General features: G+C 41.4%; 2 protein-coding genes across 16 annotated transcripts in view; one reads left to right on the plus strand and one right to left on the minus strand.

The window, feature by feature from the left end:
* LOC105489641 (nuclear transcription factor Y subunit alpha) overlaps nucleotides 1–10,078 on the minus strand; it is a 24,824-nt gene extending 14,746 nt beyond the window's left edge. For 2 of the 8 annotated variants that reach the window (XM_011754618.3, XM_011754613.3), the window contains exons 1-3: nucleotides 9,924–10,078; nucleotides 3,870–4,005; nucleotides 2,132–2,218 (exon numbers count right to left, since the gene is read on the minus strand). In XM_011754618.3, coding sequence (XP_011752920.1) covers nucleotides 2,132–2,218; nucleotides 3,870–3,944 — 162 coding nt within the window. In that variant the 5' untranslated portion in view covers nucleotides 3,945–4,005; nucleotides 9,924–10,078. Of the gene's footprint in view, nucleotides 1–2,131; nucleotides 2,219–3,869; nucleotides 4,006–4,860; nucleotides 6,697–7,624; nucleotides 7,802–9,420; nucleotides 9,734–9,923 lie in introns of those variants that run through there. The other 6 variants (XM_011754614.3, XM_011754617.3, XM_011754616.3 and 3 more) reach the window with 6 other exon arrangements.
* Nucleotides 7,412–16,143, plus strand: LOC105489646 (O-acyl-ADP-ribose deacylase 1). Of its 8 annotated transcripts, none has more exons than XM_071097092.1 (6): nucleotides 7,412–7,432; nucleotides 11,327–11,406; nucleotides 11,727–11,871; nucleotides 12,871–12,929; nucleotides 13,995–14,107; nucleotides 15,499–16,143. In XM_071097092.1, exons 2-6 carry the CDS (start codon nucleotides 11,368–11,370, stop codon nucleotides 15,599–15,601), a joined length of 459 nt encoding a protein of 152 aa, XP_070953193.1. In that variant the 5' UTR covers nucleotides 7,412–7,432; nucleotides 11,327–11,367; the 3' UTR covers nucleotides 15,602–16,143. The 8 variants fall into 8 exon arrangements, with proteins under 8 accessions (XP_070953193.1, XP_070953194.1, XP_024651089.1 ...); XM_071097093.1 differs by lacking the exon at nucleotides 7,412–7,432 and adding an exon at nucleotides 9,095–9,115; XM_024795321.2 differs by lacking the exon at nucleotides 7,412–7,432 and adding an exon at nucleotides 10,220–10,776 and having other exon boundaries at nucleotides 11,327–11,410.
* The last annotated feature ends 1,344 nt before the right edge of the window (nucleotides 16,144–17,487 follow it).

The raw sequence follows: 17,487 nt of genomic DNA on the forward strand, positions 1-17,487 counted from the left end.
ATAATATCCCCATGGTTATTTTAGCTTTATCAGAAGCAACAACAAATATTGAAATTACACAGAGCAGTCAAGTGTACAAATTTCAACCTCCTATGAGTAAACAGACTACTGTAGGAGCCAGGTCACTACAAGTGCTCTGTCACATCTTAAGTCCCAATACAAAAATACCTAATAGAATGCTTTCTGGAAGTGTTTTAAAAGTGCTTTAGAAGTGAACTGGAATGATCCATGGAATAGTCCAAAACTTTCATTTTCAGACTCTATCTTTGACAGAAATTACTTAGAACAGAATATTCATGGCTGAAATATTCACACTTAATGTAAGTATGTGCGAGTAACAGCAATTAGTTAAAAGATCATTCTGTCCTAGATGAGTAGGTTAGATAGTGAGGTTCTCCTACAATCACCACCACCACCGCCACCGCCACTAATGTATTAAAATCACCAGGAATGCTGAAATCCTAAGTTTTGTTAAACTGTCCAATGAGAGCCTTTACTTTACTTTTTTAAGGACTTTACAGCCTGACTCTCTCATGCTATCTCCTTCCCTTATTTCCCCATTCCCTTTGCTACATCAAATGCTTGCATATTCTGTATCAAGAGAGATTTCTCAGAATACATGCAGCATGAATAACCAAAATAACTATTTAAAATTCTCCCAAAATAATCAGATCCCTAGAGGAAAGGTTTCTATTATTTCCATATTGTTTCCACTTATTTTAAATAAAATCTATGTAAGTAGGAAACACAAGTTTTAAGATACAACTATTAATAATTTTCTATCTATTCATCATCTTAATTTCCTCTCCAACTGATGTGCTATTCATGCACATGATAAATGATTTGAGACTCCAAAGAGCTCACTGTATTTACAACAGAAAAATGTTACAAAGACACATGCATCAAACAAGAAGCCATACAGTTAAGAGCATGTTACATTCCTATTCCACAAGGGGTTAATGACAATCCAAAATACTGTTTTATATATGAGTAAGATGAAGCAAGCATGAAAAACATTAACAAGCTGTTGGACTGTGAGATTTGAACACAGTTTTGGAGTGCCTACAAGCTCAGTTTCTTTCAGCTTAATTTATTTTCAAAGTTGGTTGTATATCATTACCAAACACTATTGGTGGCAGGGGTAGGGGTGGGACTGAAAGGATAAAGTGAAGTGATAACAATAAGAGGTAGTTATCTGCAGGATGTTTAGCAGCACTAGCAATAAAGTGAGATGCCAGTTCTACATTCTAGATTCTACTTTGAATCATTTCCAATTCAATGGAGGGAAAAAGTAGGGTACCCAAATCTTGCCAATTTTTCAAAAATACAGTCATTTTAATAAAAGTAACCTACAGATACAGAGTAGACTAGTGCTCCTACTCCTGTTTCTTATAGGAACTGGTCAAATTAGAACCCAATTTAGGATACTTAACTTAGCCATACACAATGCTAAAGAACTGTATTGATTAACCAAGAATTATCACAGTGGCTTTAATACCTAAGACTTACAGAAAGCATATCCTGCTTCTGCCTAACCAAGAGGTATCTGGGGTAATCTTTGCAGATCTAGTAATAAGACAGGTCACTATTTCCCCAGGAAAGGTGGTGGAAACAATAGCAGTTAACAAGAGATTAACAAGATTCAGTGCTTAGATAAACCTTGCCAAGTGTAATGATTATTTTTCAGTTGAGTTGCCCCTTGAATAAAAATAAAGCACAGCCTAGCCTAGCTTATGTGTGTCTATATATGTATATATTTCCTTCTCCATTATAACGCAAATACACAAAATTTTTACCATGCAATTAATTGGATCAGAGTTTGAGCCCTGAATAAATTCTAATGTCACTTATAAGAATTTCTTCCTGTCACTTACATCATTTCTTTTCCAGGCGTTCTCAAAGAAACATGCTAGTCAAATCCAATTCTCAGAAAGTTGATATGGGGTCTCTATATGACTTGGCACAAAACATTAGGAAACTGGCATCTTATAAGCCTCAAAGACAAGTTAGCAGCATCAAAGACATGCAACTGACTTTGCCATTCCTACTGGAGATCCTAACACAAACAGCACCAGACATGAGGAGAGGAGAAGTTCATGCAGTGCTCACAGAGAATCAGAGAGGGTACCACTACCTGGAGGGTCTGGACTTGCTGGCCTGAGGCGGATGCCACCTGGGCCTCAGTCTGCAACTGCACAGCAGTGACACCACCCTGCTGCTGAGAACAGGAACAGGAAGAGCTTGAAATATGTCAGGAAGGAAATGTGTAGTTCAAGACATGAGATCACCTTACCTCTTGGAGGAGAGGGAGGGAAGCCTGAAGGACTTTCAAAATGTGCAGACTCCCTATACTGAAGCTGTTTTGTTGAAGGTAGTAGCATTAAAGATATTAGCCCTTTGTCTCTAGAGTGGACCTCAAAATGTGACTCAAAAACTCAAAACAGTTGTCATCATTAACACAAAGATTTGTAATGCAATCTTTCCCTCCAGAAACAGGAATCTGATGCTTCTACTTACACAATTATTTAGTGCTCTTTTTATCTCCTCAAATGAGTTCACAAGAAAAAATGACTAGGTTTTCATAGCCCTGAAACTACCATAAAAAAAATTCTGGGCTTAAATGCAGTCACAAAGAAAGGAGAAGTAATCACTGTGAACCGAAATCATCTTCATGACGTCAATGCTCTTATGTCCCAAAACTAAGATTCTTTTTTTTTTTTAAACTTTATTTATTTACTTATTTCGAGATGGGGTCTTGCTGTTTTGCCCAGGCTGGTCTTGAATTCCTGGGCTTAAGCCAAGCCTCCAGAGTAGCTGGGATTACAGGCATGCAGCACCATGCCCAGCTTCAAAACTAAGATTATTTCTACCCAACTGGACTGCTTTAAGAGCCATTTCAATGATTCAACCTTATTTTTACATCCACTAATGGCAAATTCTGAAAGAATAAAAACCCACCCTCCGGAGTACTGGTCTGAATGGAGGGCCCTTTGTGGAATCCCTTTCTCTAAAAAGGCAGTTAAAGGAACCTGCCAGGGCCACAGCAGCTGTATGGAAGGGAAAGCTATCAAGGGAGTTTGTCTTTTAATTAAGAGTAGCTCCTTCCTTTTGATCATTAGATGGGAACAACTCATCATCAATACTTCCTTTGCTTTCCCTACTATCTTTCTATATTAGCTAAATTCCATTTTGAAAACAAAATATTTCCAAAATATCAATCTTGGCCTAAGGTCAAATAGAAGCATAATAAATTTCTTCTAGGGGTGGGAAAAAAGTGAAATTTTACTATAATAAACCCAAGCATAAAGCATCAGAAAATTTAACCTGTGTATAAATTCAAGAAAGCAATCTATTAATTAGGAATAAACCAGCAGCAGGGAATTCCTTTCTAATATGTGCTTATCCATAAGAACGACTGTCTAAGTATTATCCTAATGTTAAACCAGAGCTTTTCTGAATAAAAAATGTGGCAGACCAAATCAAAGAACAGAAGATTTCTTGGAAGTTATATTGGTTTGTCTGTTGTGGCCAAAGCCTTACTAAATCACAAGTTAGCTCAAACAAGAAGAGAAAAAGACCAAATAGAATCCAGAAAAATTTAAAAGTCCAAATTTCCATCTGAAAACCAGACTAGATGTTTTTACTTATAATGAGATAAAAGAGGCAATTTACTATAACTAGGCACCCATGAAGAGTAGATTCTAAGTGGTCATGGGCTAGACATGGCATTTCAGCACAAGCCATCAGACCCAATATTTCACAAGATCTGGTACCTTTCAAATAATTCCCCAGGGAAATAGACCAACCAATTGAGTGGTGCTGTTATCAGTTTCATTGCTGTGATGTTTAAAGCCATTTTACTTCCATACCTGCTGCTGAATCTGTCCTGCCTGGACAACAATCTGCTCTGTCGAACTATTGCTGTTTGCTGTATACTGCTCCATGGTCCCTCCAAGTGAGATTCCTGTCCGCTCTGGAGATCCTAGAAGGCTGTGAGGTACACTCCTATTAGAAAGGTGGGGAAAGAAACTAAAGTGAGATTGTCAATAAAGGCCTTACCAGACAATTAACCTGGATAATTTATCACTGTACTTTATTTGCAAGAAAACAGGATAAGAAAATAGGAAATGCTTATATTCAGTATCATTTTTAACTAGGATTATATGGCACAATCATAACATAGTACTATTTTCACGTTTCTAAAATGCTTTCAGTCATTTCTTATTGACAACCTTACCTTTCAATACTGTCAGAGCACTACCTGCACCTTAGAGATACTCATTAAGCTGCAACATCACTTTGATACAAGGCCTACGTAACGCTGATTTTCAAGTTTGCACATATACTTTAGAGAATAAAGGTTCTTTAAAGTTGTAACACATAATTGCTTCCCACCAAACAAGTTACTCAGGTCCACTACATATGGTAGCCAAAATTTACCCTTCTCATAGAGTTGAAGATCTGCTTTCAAAAATAAGGATACAATTAGATAAACTGAATGGTATCTGAGAAGCTTATTAAAGACTTCAGTAAACAATTAAAATGATATAAATTAGCAATGGGTAACTCATCTTGGAAATATGGGAGGGAGGACAGATATATAAACAAAAATGTAGATAGGTCTTTCCGATTTTTCAGTAGGCCCTCATAAATTCCAACATCTGAATAATAAAATGACGTGGCCTAACTGAGCTGCTCATTATAGTGGCAAAGCAGAGTATCACTCTCCATAAGTCCACACATGCTGGTGGAATTCATCATTTGCAAGGTGTCTCAAGACAGTCTGAAAGAAGAAATCAAAATACGTGCAAGTATATGTCCAGCTATTTAGAAAGAAGTGTATTGATATCTAAAATTTACTTTGAAATGCATCAAAAAAATGGATGAATGGGTGGAGAAATATCTGGTAAGGCAATTATAGTAAGATGTTAATAATAGACCCTAACTGGCAGGTATACAGGTGTTTATTTTCAAATTTCACTGCATACTTGAAAATTCTTATTTTCAAAATAAGAATTTTGGGAAATTCTTATTTCCCAAATGAATGTTGGAATGTTGGAAAAAATATAACAAAATTTAATCAAAATAAAAATTAATCAACCCCATTACTCATAATCAAAATGGATACAATATAAGAATCTATGAGCCATAAATAACAGGCTATGTCATCACAGCGAGAGGACTTGCGGCCATATGGTTCTCCAAAGCACTGCCCTTGATCTAAGGGAATGCTCACTAGGTAAATATCTAACTATAATTTGGATTTACATATAGATTGGCCAACAGGGAGCAAATATAATCAGCAACATGAACAACTGGTTTTCTGATTTTTACACCAGTCTCTTTGGAATTGGTTGACTAAGTCTGCTCCTCAGAGATTCTGGGTATAGAACAGAAAATCAGGTTTTCAGCCAGACTGTGAATCTGTTAGGGACACTAACAGCCTTCCCTAAATTCTATCTTGTCTCTAATACACAATACATTTATGTCTGTAAACTAATGAAATTAAGGTTATGATGTACAAGAATATATATGATTCCATTTATATAAAATCTCCAAAAGACATCAGTAATCTAGAGACAGAAAATAGATCAGTGGTTCCTTGGGAGTGGAGAATACAGGGAGACAGGAAAGAGGGAGGTTGACTGGCACGGAGCCTTAGGAATATTGTAGGATGATGAAAATGTTTTATATCTTCATTGTGGTAGCGGTTGCACAGGTGTACAAATTTGTCAAAACTCATCAAAATGCACACTTAAAATTATTACACTTTGTATCTAAACTATGTCTCAATACATTTATTTTAAAAATAAGGATCATGAAAGGAATGTCTTTTAAGTTTCAACACCTTCCCAACTCCAAATTTCCTTCTTATATGAGATTTTTTCTTTGACTAATATCCAGAAGTTTACATCTTTACAAGACTAAAATATAACTTGAAGCACATGATAATGACTAATAGATGTAACATATTTTCTTCTTAACTAGTTTATCCTGGTAATACAAATGAACCAATTTAGCAATATTTAAATCTATACTTTGGAGAGTATAAAGATTTGAAGAGCAGCTTCAAATCTGGCAGCAATTCTCTCTTACATTAATGACAGTGATTTAGTCTGTATCATGATATTGATACTATTAATGGTTAATGCTATAAGCAACTGGCTTCAGTAAAGTCGTATGTTCCTACAACTGTGAGATTCAGTTAGCAAGACTGCAATACAATTCAATAGTCTTTCCCAAAGTGCCTCTTTGCCCAAGATTATGACAAACTTAAGTTAGCCAGATTTAGTCTGTCTAGCTCTTGCTCTTAACACAAAGTTTTGAATGGTTTTTCCTCAAAGAGAGAGAAACAAATAATAAGAGTGTTTATTCTGGCTAGCATGAAAATTATCTTCCTAGTGCATTCTCTTCTCAGTGTAATTCTCTTTGCCCCACTATTCCAAGGTGCAAAAGCTGAAATTTAAACAACCACTCACTAGGAACCCATTCTATGTGGACCTACACACACTCCAAAGCTAAAACCTTCAGAAACTCAACTAGTGTAAGCATATGAAAAGACCTAGGATAACCACAGCTGATAATCACTACCAGGCAAAGCCTAGAACAGTAGCTTTTTAACTTTTTTGATCACAACCCTTAGTAAGAAACACACTTCATTATCACAACTCAGTGCACACATAAACATAAAACGTAACTGAAATGAAAGTATTTACCCTTATACAACACAAGATGCACTTTGATATTTTCTATTTTTTTTTTTTTCTTTTAAGAGAGGGGGTCTCCCTATGTCACCCAGGCTGGTCTCAGACTCCTCAGCTCAAAGGATTCCCCCCCTTGGCCTCCCAAAGTGCTGGGATTACAGGCGTGAGCCATCATCATGCCTGGCAGACATTTTATATTCTATTATTTTAAAATCCCCAGCATTGGCTCACTGAATTTCTTTCACAACTCAACAAGTGGGTCCTGATACATGTTGGATGAAAGACTAGACTACAACAAAGGGCTGTCCAGCTTCCCCATCATCCTACAGATTTCTGGATTGGAGCTTTCTAACGCACTTCTCTCCACTAACTATATACCATGTGCCAGACACTGTTCTGAAGGTTTTAAAAATAAAAAGAAATCTCTGATGAAGAGTCTAACTTCAAAGAGTCTTTAAGTTTAGTAATGGAGTAAAAACCTATACTGGAATCCTAAGAGATAAAGTGATATGGGAATTTGGAGGACAGAGATTTGTTCCAGCTGGGGATAAATCAACAAGGCTTAAAAGAAAAGGTACTATTTGAACTTTTTTTTTCTTTGCTGTCAGAGGCCTGCAGGATGAACTGGTCTTAAGTGTGAGAAAGATTTAGCTATGTGATGATGTGGAGGAAGGTGAAGTACTACAAATCAAGAGCGCATAAAAACAAGAACAGAAACATTTCAGCATGTGAGTAGCAGACTAAACGGGAAGAAAAGCTTGGGGCCACACTACTGTCTCTAGAAATGTCAGACAAAGAAATTCTTCTGCAGACTGGTGGAAGCTTGAAAGGTACTTAGCAAAAAAGTTACCAGATTAGAATGCCTTTTAGAAAGATGCCAAGCAAAAGTATTTAGTGATTTTGAAGTGACCAGAACATACCTATGTTTAAATACTAAGGTTAAAACATCTATTTCAGGCCAGGACGCAGTAGCTTATGCCTGTAATCCCAAAGTTTTGGGAGACCAAGATGGGAGGATGGCTTGAGCCCAGGAGTTCCAGGTTGCAGTGAGCTATGACTGCGCCACTGTATTCCAGCCTGGATGATAGAGGAAAGCCCTGTATCCAAAAACAAATGAACAAAATTTCCAAAGGCAAATATACATGCTTTTTAGACTATTTAAGCCCTATCATCTCTTCTGCTAATGCGATAATGTGACAATCAAATGAATTAAGAAAATGATTTAAGCAACAATGAAAAACTCATCCTAAAAAGTGAAAATAAAACCTGTCCCCGAAGCTTCAGTAATGAAAGAGCACTGGAATACTGGAGTTTTCTGAAACCTACCAGTTGTATAGCATTAAATGGGAATTTAGAAATGGGCACCAGATACTGAAGACCTCTATGTGCCAGGGAATGCACTAGATGATTCATATGAGTAAAAATAATTTTCAGAGTCCTAGGACAAAAGTCTTCTCCTCTTCCCCAAAGAACTCAGCCACTATCACAGGGCAGAACCCATAAAACAAGTCAGAAACTTGTTTTTTCAATCTTATGAAAAAAATATAGCTCTAGATTCCTTCTACTTGAACCTCCATACAAAATAATAACTGTTTCCAAAATATTCCTTAGCAAGATATACAAGTATTTTACCAACTGGACCTTTCCCCCCTAAACTATCACTACTACTGCCCACTTCCCTATCCCATCTTCCTGCCTCAGTGTAATTTGATTCCTCCGCACATGCTTTTCTTCTCTTCAAGCAATGCTCTTCCATCTTGTGGAAGAATTACCATCATTCCTCAAGGCCAGTCAAAAGTGCGGCGGTGATAAGCCTTTCACGGAGGCTAGCTCACGCATCGATACTTCACAGCACTGAACTTGGCCCCTTTATAGCCCTAACCGTTAGGTATTAACTACCTGTTCACCTGTCAATTTCCATCAGGTGGGCACAGTTCTTACTGACCTCTACGGACTCGCTCCCCAACACATGGATTATACCTGGCATATACTGCTGGATAATTGGTTGCCAACAGCAACCTCTCACCCTAAGGAAAACTCCACTACACTGTTAAAGCTTCTAAACATCTGCTGAGAAAACGTTAACACAGCATTAGAAAGTGTATCAGAAAAACATAAACCAAGAGATGAGTGGACTGGGTCAAGCCTGATACAAAGTAACATAGAAAGGCGAAAGCAAAAACAAAGGAAAAAAAAAAAACCCGAAACTGTACTACATTTCCAACGGAGGGAGATTTCACAAAATGAGCAGTGGATAAGATTAGTAATATGAACAGCAAGTTGTGCAGCCTCCGGGAAAAAGAATGCGCAAGGGTATCAATCTTCTAAGAGTGAGGTTCCAGGCACCGAACGGACTAGTCTTACAGCCCCGACAAGAAAGGGAGACCGCTTGGTTGGGCTCCAAGACGGAGGTGTGCGGTCCTGCCACTGCGAACGGGGCGGGGAAGAGAGGAAATGACGAGCCAAAAGGGGTGGTAACGGCGCCGGGCCGGAGACCCGGGCGGAGCGGGCTGGGAGGAGGGGCGCAGCGGAGCACGGAGAGTGGGCGAACTAACGGCCCCCTCTCCCCACCAGGAAGACAGCAGGGGCGGGCCTGTAGGGCTCCGAGGCGAGGGCGGGCCAGCCCCGTTGCCAGCCGCACTCGGGACCCCGCGGCCAGGGCGCGCACCCTCCCCAGGCCTCCCTCCCGACCTAGTGGGGCTGCAGATAGACAGACCCGGCTCGCGGGGAGCGGGGGGCCTGGGGGAGGCTTCCTGCCCCAAGGGCCGGAGAGTGGAGAGAGCAAGGGCAGGTTTAAGTTTGCGGCCAGAACGACCAGGAGGAAATCGCCGAGGCCCAGGGCGCGCATGTGTCCCCTAGTGTAGGGCCATTCGTGGCCCCGGGCCTGGGGCCTGAGAACCTGGGCCTAAGAGTCGGGAAACGGGGACGCATTCCCAACTGATCCTGGCACCCTGCGAGGGTCGGAGCCCCGAGATGCCTGCTCCCCGGGGCGCCATCCCCGCGCGGGGCGGCCCCTGCAGGCCTCGGCCGGGAGTGCCCCGAGGCGCTCGCAAGCCCCGGGCCGGGGCCGCTGGCCGCTGGCCGCCCTGCTGGGCTAGGCTCAGCTCGACTCCCCGGGCTCGACGGGCGCCTGGGCCTCTCCTGAGTGGTCAGCGAGACCCGCCAATCGGGGCGCTGGGGCCGGCTCTGGGCCGCTGGATATTGGCTCCTCACACTCACCGTGCCTCGCTCCCCCGGTTCGCTGCCCGCGCTGATTGGCTCCAGTACCGGACTCCGAAACCCAATCAGAGGCTCCAGCCGCCGCCGCCGCCGCCACTGCCGCTGCCTAGCAAAATGGCGAACCCGAACAAAGGGGAATCGGGCCTCCCTCCAACCGCCTCCGCGCAGGCGCCTCTGAGACCACGCCCACTAACTCCTGTTCTGGGCTCGCCCCACCCCTTTGGGGGAGCAACGCGCAGGCGTTCCCTGCAGCCACGCCCGCCTTCCTGATTTGACACCACCGCCAGTCGAAGGAATACGCAGGCGCCTTCGAGACGCGCCAGATCGTTCAACTCAAAACGCTCCCTTGAGCTTAGTACTACGCAGGCGCTAACTAGCCCCTTTGCCAGCTGCCCACCCCTTTCCAAGTGGCCACTAGGACACACCCGTGCGGCTAATGCGCAAGCGCCACTTTTCCCGACCCGTGGTGGGCAGTTTCGTTACGCATGCGCGGGCGGCGGCGGGACACCACGGAATTTACTGCCGGAAGTTCGGCGGCCTTCGCCAAAGAGTGTGGGCTCGGCTAGCAAGCTAGAGGGGCTCGTTTCCGCCCCGCTACCGGGCGGGGGCGGCCATCTTAGACGCGTGCAATTAAGGGCTTTGGTGGGATTGGCTCAGCGTTTGGGCTGGTCCGCTGCTCCCCACCTACCAGGGTCGGATCCGGAGCCCTTCCCCGCGGGGCGGGGACCTCCAAACAACCGACTCCTTTCCAGGTGAAGGGTGACTTGGGTACGTTGGGGCTTTGAGCGAGCCTCCCCGCACCCTCCCATAGGACCCCAGGACAGAGCCTGCGTCCTCGCTGACCCGCCCTAGGGTAGGAGACAGAGAATGGGAGGCTTCTCTAGACTCTTTCCTTCTCCTACGCACCCCCCAAAAAAGTGGGGGCTGGACGTTCCTTGAGAGGCGGCATTCCTTTCCCCACACGTGGGGCTCAGCACGCCAGTACCTTGTACACTCTGTGGTTGCGGCTTAACGGGACTATGGCCAAGTGCCTTCTGTTTTTTTCCTAAGCTAAACCCACTGGGGAACTACTTTTGCGTCGTGCACAGAAAAGGGGAGCGTCCTAAATCCGCCTTGCTCGGGAGTGGCCCTGGAGAAAGGAGGAGGCGTGTCTTGGGGATGGGCTTTGCTTCCGCTGACGGAGCGGGGCGCTCCAGGAAAGCGCGAAATGAGAGCGGGTCGCTAAGCATTCTTCCTCTTTTTTGCCCCAGAAGAGTTTTGTATTACGTACCTGGGACCGAAAAAAACTCACATTCATCGATAAACGTTGGGGAAAAAAGCCTATTAAGCGGGTGTACAGGGCAATCAGAATATTATGTACTAAGGCTGCCTAAGCATTTTGACTTCCTTTTCCCTTCTCATAGCTGAAGAAACACTTAAATTCTGGAAATAGCGGCTCAGTATCATGGCCAGCAGCCTTAATGAAGATCCAGAAGGAAGCAGAGTGGGTAACAACTGTTAACCTATTGGTGAACTGAAATTCGTAATCATGGAGGTCAAAAGCATAAGCACTTTTTAATTAAATTAATGATTGAATTATCTTTTTTTTCTCGCTAGCTGATTTACTTAAGAAAGGCTCAAAATTCTAGGCAGGGATCATTCATTACTTTCCTTTTACACATGCTGTAATTGATTTGGCTTTAAATCAGATTGCAGGAAGGGGTGTCGGGAGAGGTAGTCGTGGAGGACACGAAATACAGAAAAATAACTTAGTATTTTTTTGTATCTAATAAAACTTTGTCTTTTCCTTTGCACCTTTTTTAGATCACTTATGTGAAAGGAGACCTTTTTGCATGCCCTAAAACAGACTCTTTAGCCCACTGTATCAGTGAGGATTGTCGCATGGGTGCTGGGATAGCTGTCCTCTTCAAGAAGAAATTTGGAGGGGTGCAAGAACTTTTAAATCAACGTGAGTTTTGGAAAGCACTTACCTGGTTTGCCCTGGCTAGAGCACCTTTTAATCTGTTACATTTTAATAAAGAAAACATGCGGGTAAAGAGGGGATTCCTAAGAACCAAATGTTTTTAGATTTTCCTCCCCAAGAATGGCCTCTAGTTTGGACCTTTATAATTATCAAACCTGAACTCCTGTGAATGTTTTTAATCTCTTCCTCTTGTATCATAAAACTTTCTTGACGATATTACTGCACTTCTCTGAAACTTGAAATAACTCTGAGATGCTTAGTCTATAGGTTGGCATTCAAGATCCCCTCCTTACCAATATTCTGCTTTTTCTTCGAAGAGGAATTTAGAAACCTTTTCTTCCTTACAGACCCCTCCCATCACTTTCTACGGGTGACTTTAAACCAAAAATGTGCGCTAGAATCCTACGTAAAGCTTCTGAAACAGTCTCTCAGACCACATTCCAGGCTTAACAGACTCATTGTCCACAGTAATTCTTAGCCTTAGACAAAAGCAATTCTTACTGCTTTGTATTACAGTTATTTGTAATGATGATACCGTCTCTGGATTGAAAACTCCGTAATAATTCCTTTTTTCTGTGTCTATATTCCTCTTAATGCCTTATACAGTTCTTTGTATGTAAAAAGATAATTATTGAGTAAATACACATTTGGCAAGTAAAAAACTATACATTATAAAACAATTTCAAGGCAATAGACAAAGTTTGTGGACAAATGAGGTTATATTTGAAAGTAGTAGTGGGATCAAAGGTGGGTTGTGAGGAGACATGATTGTAAGAAAGCTGTAAGTTAAAGAATATAGTATTTGGGAATGCTGATAAAAAGCAGAGTGTTTATGGGAGACAATAGATCTTCCATATTCCCTTCTTCAGTAGTGAAAATTATTTCTAGTTCTGAAGTAAACTCAGATCTGTAAAGATTTTAAAATCTTAGAGATCAGTGTTTGGTTTTCTTTTTCATTTCTACTATTAAATAACTTTTTCTTAGAAAAGAAATCTGGAGAAGTGGCTGTTCTGAAGAGAGATGGGCGATATATATATTACTTGGTAAGATGGGCCAATTCCTTTTTTTTTTCAGGGCCAATACTTAATACATTTTGAGGATTTGTAAACAGATGGGCTGTACTACATTTGTGTTGATCATGATGGTCCATTCTAGACAACTAAGGATGTCAAAAAGCTTCCATCTTATGACAACTCCAGTACAGTGATGGCGGCTACCTGGAGCACTGGGTTAGAAAGAAATGTGAGACTGCATCCCAGCTTTGTGGGAAATTCCTGTGCCATTTACCATAGGCCTGTTCTAAGACTTGGAAAAGTTAGGAACGCCTGCCATACTGTATTTCCTAGGCATTGTGAGATAAAAACAATAATGTCTCAAGAGACAGATTTCCCAAAGGAGCTTTTCTCTTATTCCGTGTCAACTAGCACACTGCTAGCAAGCGGGTGAATAAAAACAAAATAAAATAAGTACAGTCCCAAATAATACCTAGCTCCTCTCCTAACTACTGCCTGAATGTGGGGTTCTTCGACAGTCCAGGATGGCATTTGGTTCCTGAAAGGGGGTGACTTCCTTAGTGGTGGTGGTGGGTAACTTACAGCTAACCCACTACAAGCCTGATCTGGATGGCAAACTGAGTGGGGAGATGTCCTAGCCCCTTTGAATTCTGTCCTTAAAGCTTATGTGGCTTCCAGTGTTTTAACTTTGGGACCCTACCAGTTTTTTCTGTTGTTTTATATAGAGAGACAAGAAGCAAGCAAGCACAGTTTCTAAATAAATAGAGGCTTTTAGCAGGGAATTTTCAGGTGGTATGCGTTCTTCCCTGTTACAGATATGCAGCTTATCTCTTGGATGTGGCACAGAGACTTCACTTACCTTGCTTAAAAATATTGACAATAGGCACCACTAGCTAATCTCATGGGTTTCCTAGGAAAAGGAAAGATTACTACGTGGCAGAGTCTGGGTTTCTCTGTCTCTATTTAGTGGATTTTCTTGAGGCTCTCCCATAAAAATGTGCTTACTCTTTTACTTATCAGGATGTTGGGGCAATGTGATGACTTTTCTTTGGCTATCATTTTGGGATGATGAAAGTTTGAATTCTTTGTGTTCAGATTACAAAGAAAAGGGCTTCGCACAAGCCAACTTATGAAAACTTACAGAAGAGTTTAGAGGCAATGAAGTCTCATTGTCTGAAGAATGGAGTCACCGACCTCTCCATGCCCAGGCAAGGAAATCCAGGCCCTAAATGGAGATTTAATTGATTGGTGGGGTTTACTGTCTTACCCAAAGACAAACAAAAGCTTAACCCAAAATACAGATTTAAAGGTGGACAAAAGTCAAAATTTTGTAAAACCACCAGTGAACCAGTTGTCTGGTCTTAGGCCAAGGCACAGCCATTTTCTAGCTTGAGTTGAATGAATCAGGACAATTACCTTGAAATATACATCTGCCTCAGCCTGCTTAGCCGAGAGCGACCGTTGTCATTCAGCCACATTTGTTGAATTCTCAGCACCCTCTGCTTGAAGCTTGGCCTTTATTCCTGAAGCAATATGAGCTAAAGAATCAAGACTGAGCAATGGTGGTTTCCCTCTTGGACCACTTCCCATCTCCCAAACCTATTACTTTGTGTCAAGAAAGTTGTAAATTATCATTCCCTTTTATACTGCATGCTTCTTTTGGTCAGTATGGGTAACAGCCAGAGGATCTGTCCCTGATGTAACTTCTTAGACCTTAGCTATTGGGAACTTAAGGGAATGACATTGAGGGTTCGTTCAGTAGTCCCTTTACTTCCTTTTCAGGCAGTGGGCCTTACCTCTTTTCTTCCTGTCACCCTGGTAGATTTGAGTCAATGCTGAGCATACATGCAATTTTGTCTCAAGCCCCACGTTACTTTGTGGCCTCAATGTCCGTTTACACGGGTCTTTGATATATTTATGGTGTATTTGTCAGAAACTATTTTTTTTTATCACAATTCCTTACGGACTTAATTATCACATTCTGACATGAAATTAGCAATTTTAAGTCTCTGTTCCCTAGGGTTGTTGAAGATCACTAGAGTAACATCTTGGGAGGTGCCAGGTAGTAGAGTTTTATGACTGAGTTTATTCTCACCAGGGTGTTGAAAAGACCTTACTCCTGGATTGCAACCATTTTGCCATTTCCCAGCATTCCATTTTGACTTTTTTTTTTTGTGGCTCCTGTACCTCATTCCTCTTCTCCTTATTTTCGTTAACATTCTGTTACCATAAGTGCATTTTAAAAATACCAACCTTTCCCCATCCATCCACAGCCAATTTTAGTCAGTAGTCATAGAGGGATAATGAGTCTCCCATGTCATGACAGTTATACATTTCTAAATGTAGCATGAAATAGTTGGAAAGTGGTATTTTATTAGGCAAACAGAAGTGATAGTTTTTGGATGTCAGAGCTGTCTAGGAATGGTCTTAGATGACTCACAACAAGAACTGACTTCCAAACTCCTACCATGGTTGCCTATAAAGGTGTCAGACTAGATTATTTGTTTTTATGCTTTGAGTGGATATAACTTGAAAGAGAGAAGGAGCAGTTTCCTAGACACTTTCATTACCATCAATGGAGATATTTTGTCTTTTTCAGGATTGGATGTGGTCTTGATCGTCTACAATGGGAAAATGTATCTGCGATGATCGAGGAAGTATTTGAGGCAACAGACATCAAAATTACTGTGTACACACTCTGAACCAGTGAACGTTTTGGATGTTTCCGTGTTCTCCTGTGTCATCTCTACTGGGCCATAGGACTGGGCAAACCTACCATAAAATAGGCAGAGGAAAGTTTCATGAGAAGTAGTGTGTTTAACAAGACAGACTTTGGTTGCTGTATTCAAGTATTTGGACTATGACTGTGGAGGAGGGGTTGCTTAGGATATGTTGCTGTGTTTTTTTTGAAGAAAAGTAAGGAGTAGGTGGCTTGATAATAGGCAGGGAAACCAGATTGTTGGGACTATGACCTTCTTCTCCAGTATGCTACCTGATTTGTTTGGCTGGCCGCTAGGTGGCAGCATTGGTTCTACTTCTCTGCTTTTTAAGAGAAATTTCAGGAAGGATGATCAGTTAGTTTGGCATTTTTTGTCGTTTGTGCACCTAACTTGGTGTTATTCTTATGTCATCAGATTCCTCCTAGGGGAGAGTTTTTGTTTTAATTACAAAGTTAAATTCTACATTGTTAAGAAATTTGTGGTGATAAAAATGGAAAAATAAATATTTGGGGGGGTTTAGTGAGGTTCTGTGCTTATGTGTGTGTGTTCTGGACGTGGGTAATGGAAGATTCACCTACAACTTAATTTCAAACAGTCAGACAAAGGGTCCAAGTGGGAGGAGAAACAAAGTGAGAAATAAGAGATAAAACTGGACAAGTCAAAAGGCAGTTTTTTAGAATCTCCTCATGGTGAACTTTTCCTCTCTTTTGTCCACTGCTTGGTTTCTGTGATTGAACCTGTCTGAATTTAATCATGAAAACAAGTGAAATAATACATGTTAAATGCCTGTTAGAGTTCTTAGCACAGAGTAGTGACCCAATGAATCAGTGATTCTCAAAAATCCTTATGAACCTTCTTTAAAAAAATAAAGGCCACTTCCTCTCAAAAAATTCTCACATCTGTCATCCCAGCACTTTGAGAGGCTGAGACTGGAGGATGACTTAAGCCCAGGAGTTTGAGACCAACCTGGGTAACATAGTGAGACCCTGTCTCTACAAAAAAAAAAAAATTAAAAATTAACTGGGCATGGTGGTGCACACCTGGAAATACAGGTGTAGTTGAGTTGAGGTTGAGGCGGGAGGATGGCTTGAGCCCCAGAGGTTGAAGTTGCATTGAGCTGTGATTGTGCCACTGCACTCCAGTGTGGGCAACAGAGCAAGACCATATCTTAAAAAAAAAAAAAAAATTGGTGGTGGGGTGGGATGGCCACTTTTGTGTTTTTAACCCCCATAGAAGATTTGGATGTACAGCCAACTGGGGTCTAAATATTAGTCCTCGTTTCTTCCAAAGCTGCAAGGACCAGTCCTCTATTGTGCTTATGGTAGGAAAATAAAGTTCATGGATTTAGCCAATGGTTCAGTATCAGAGCTATTTGGGCAACTAAACGTTTTCTTTTTTTCCCCTTACTGTGGTATTGAGAGTTAAAACGCCAGACTTGCTATTGATTTTCTCCCTAGAGTGACTTTGGGTCTGTCACAGGACTTGCTGCTTTCCCAGGTATAAAAGAAAGAACAACTGTATTTTAGAAGGGGCTGGTTAAAACACCAGGAAAGTACTGGTTAAATATGATCTTTGTACCTTAGACTGTGTTCTTATCACAAATCAGCCTGATAAGAGGCAACAGTTTCAAAAAAGTATTGCACTTTTGTTTTTCTAGGTGGAACAGACAAATTCTTCATGTTGTTGGGGTAGGGGCAGTGGAGGGTCAAGTTCATTATCAAACTTTTAGATTGAGGCTTTTCTTGAAGCACTGCGTTTGTCCACATAAAATTGAAGGGAAAAAGGAAGGAGAGATTGTCTAAATACAAAAAATTGAAAATGAGAGTGGGGGATAAGAAACTTACAGTATTTTGCTTAACTCTGCAATT

The sequence above is a fragment of the Macaca nemestrina genome, chromosome 5 (genome assembly GCF_043159975.1).
Source record: "Macaca nemestrina isolate mMacNem1 chromosome 5, mMacNem.hap1, whole genome shotgun sequence".
NCBI lineage: Eukaryota > Metazoa > Chordata > Mammalia > Primates > Cercopithecidae > Macaca > Macaca nemestrina.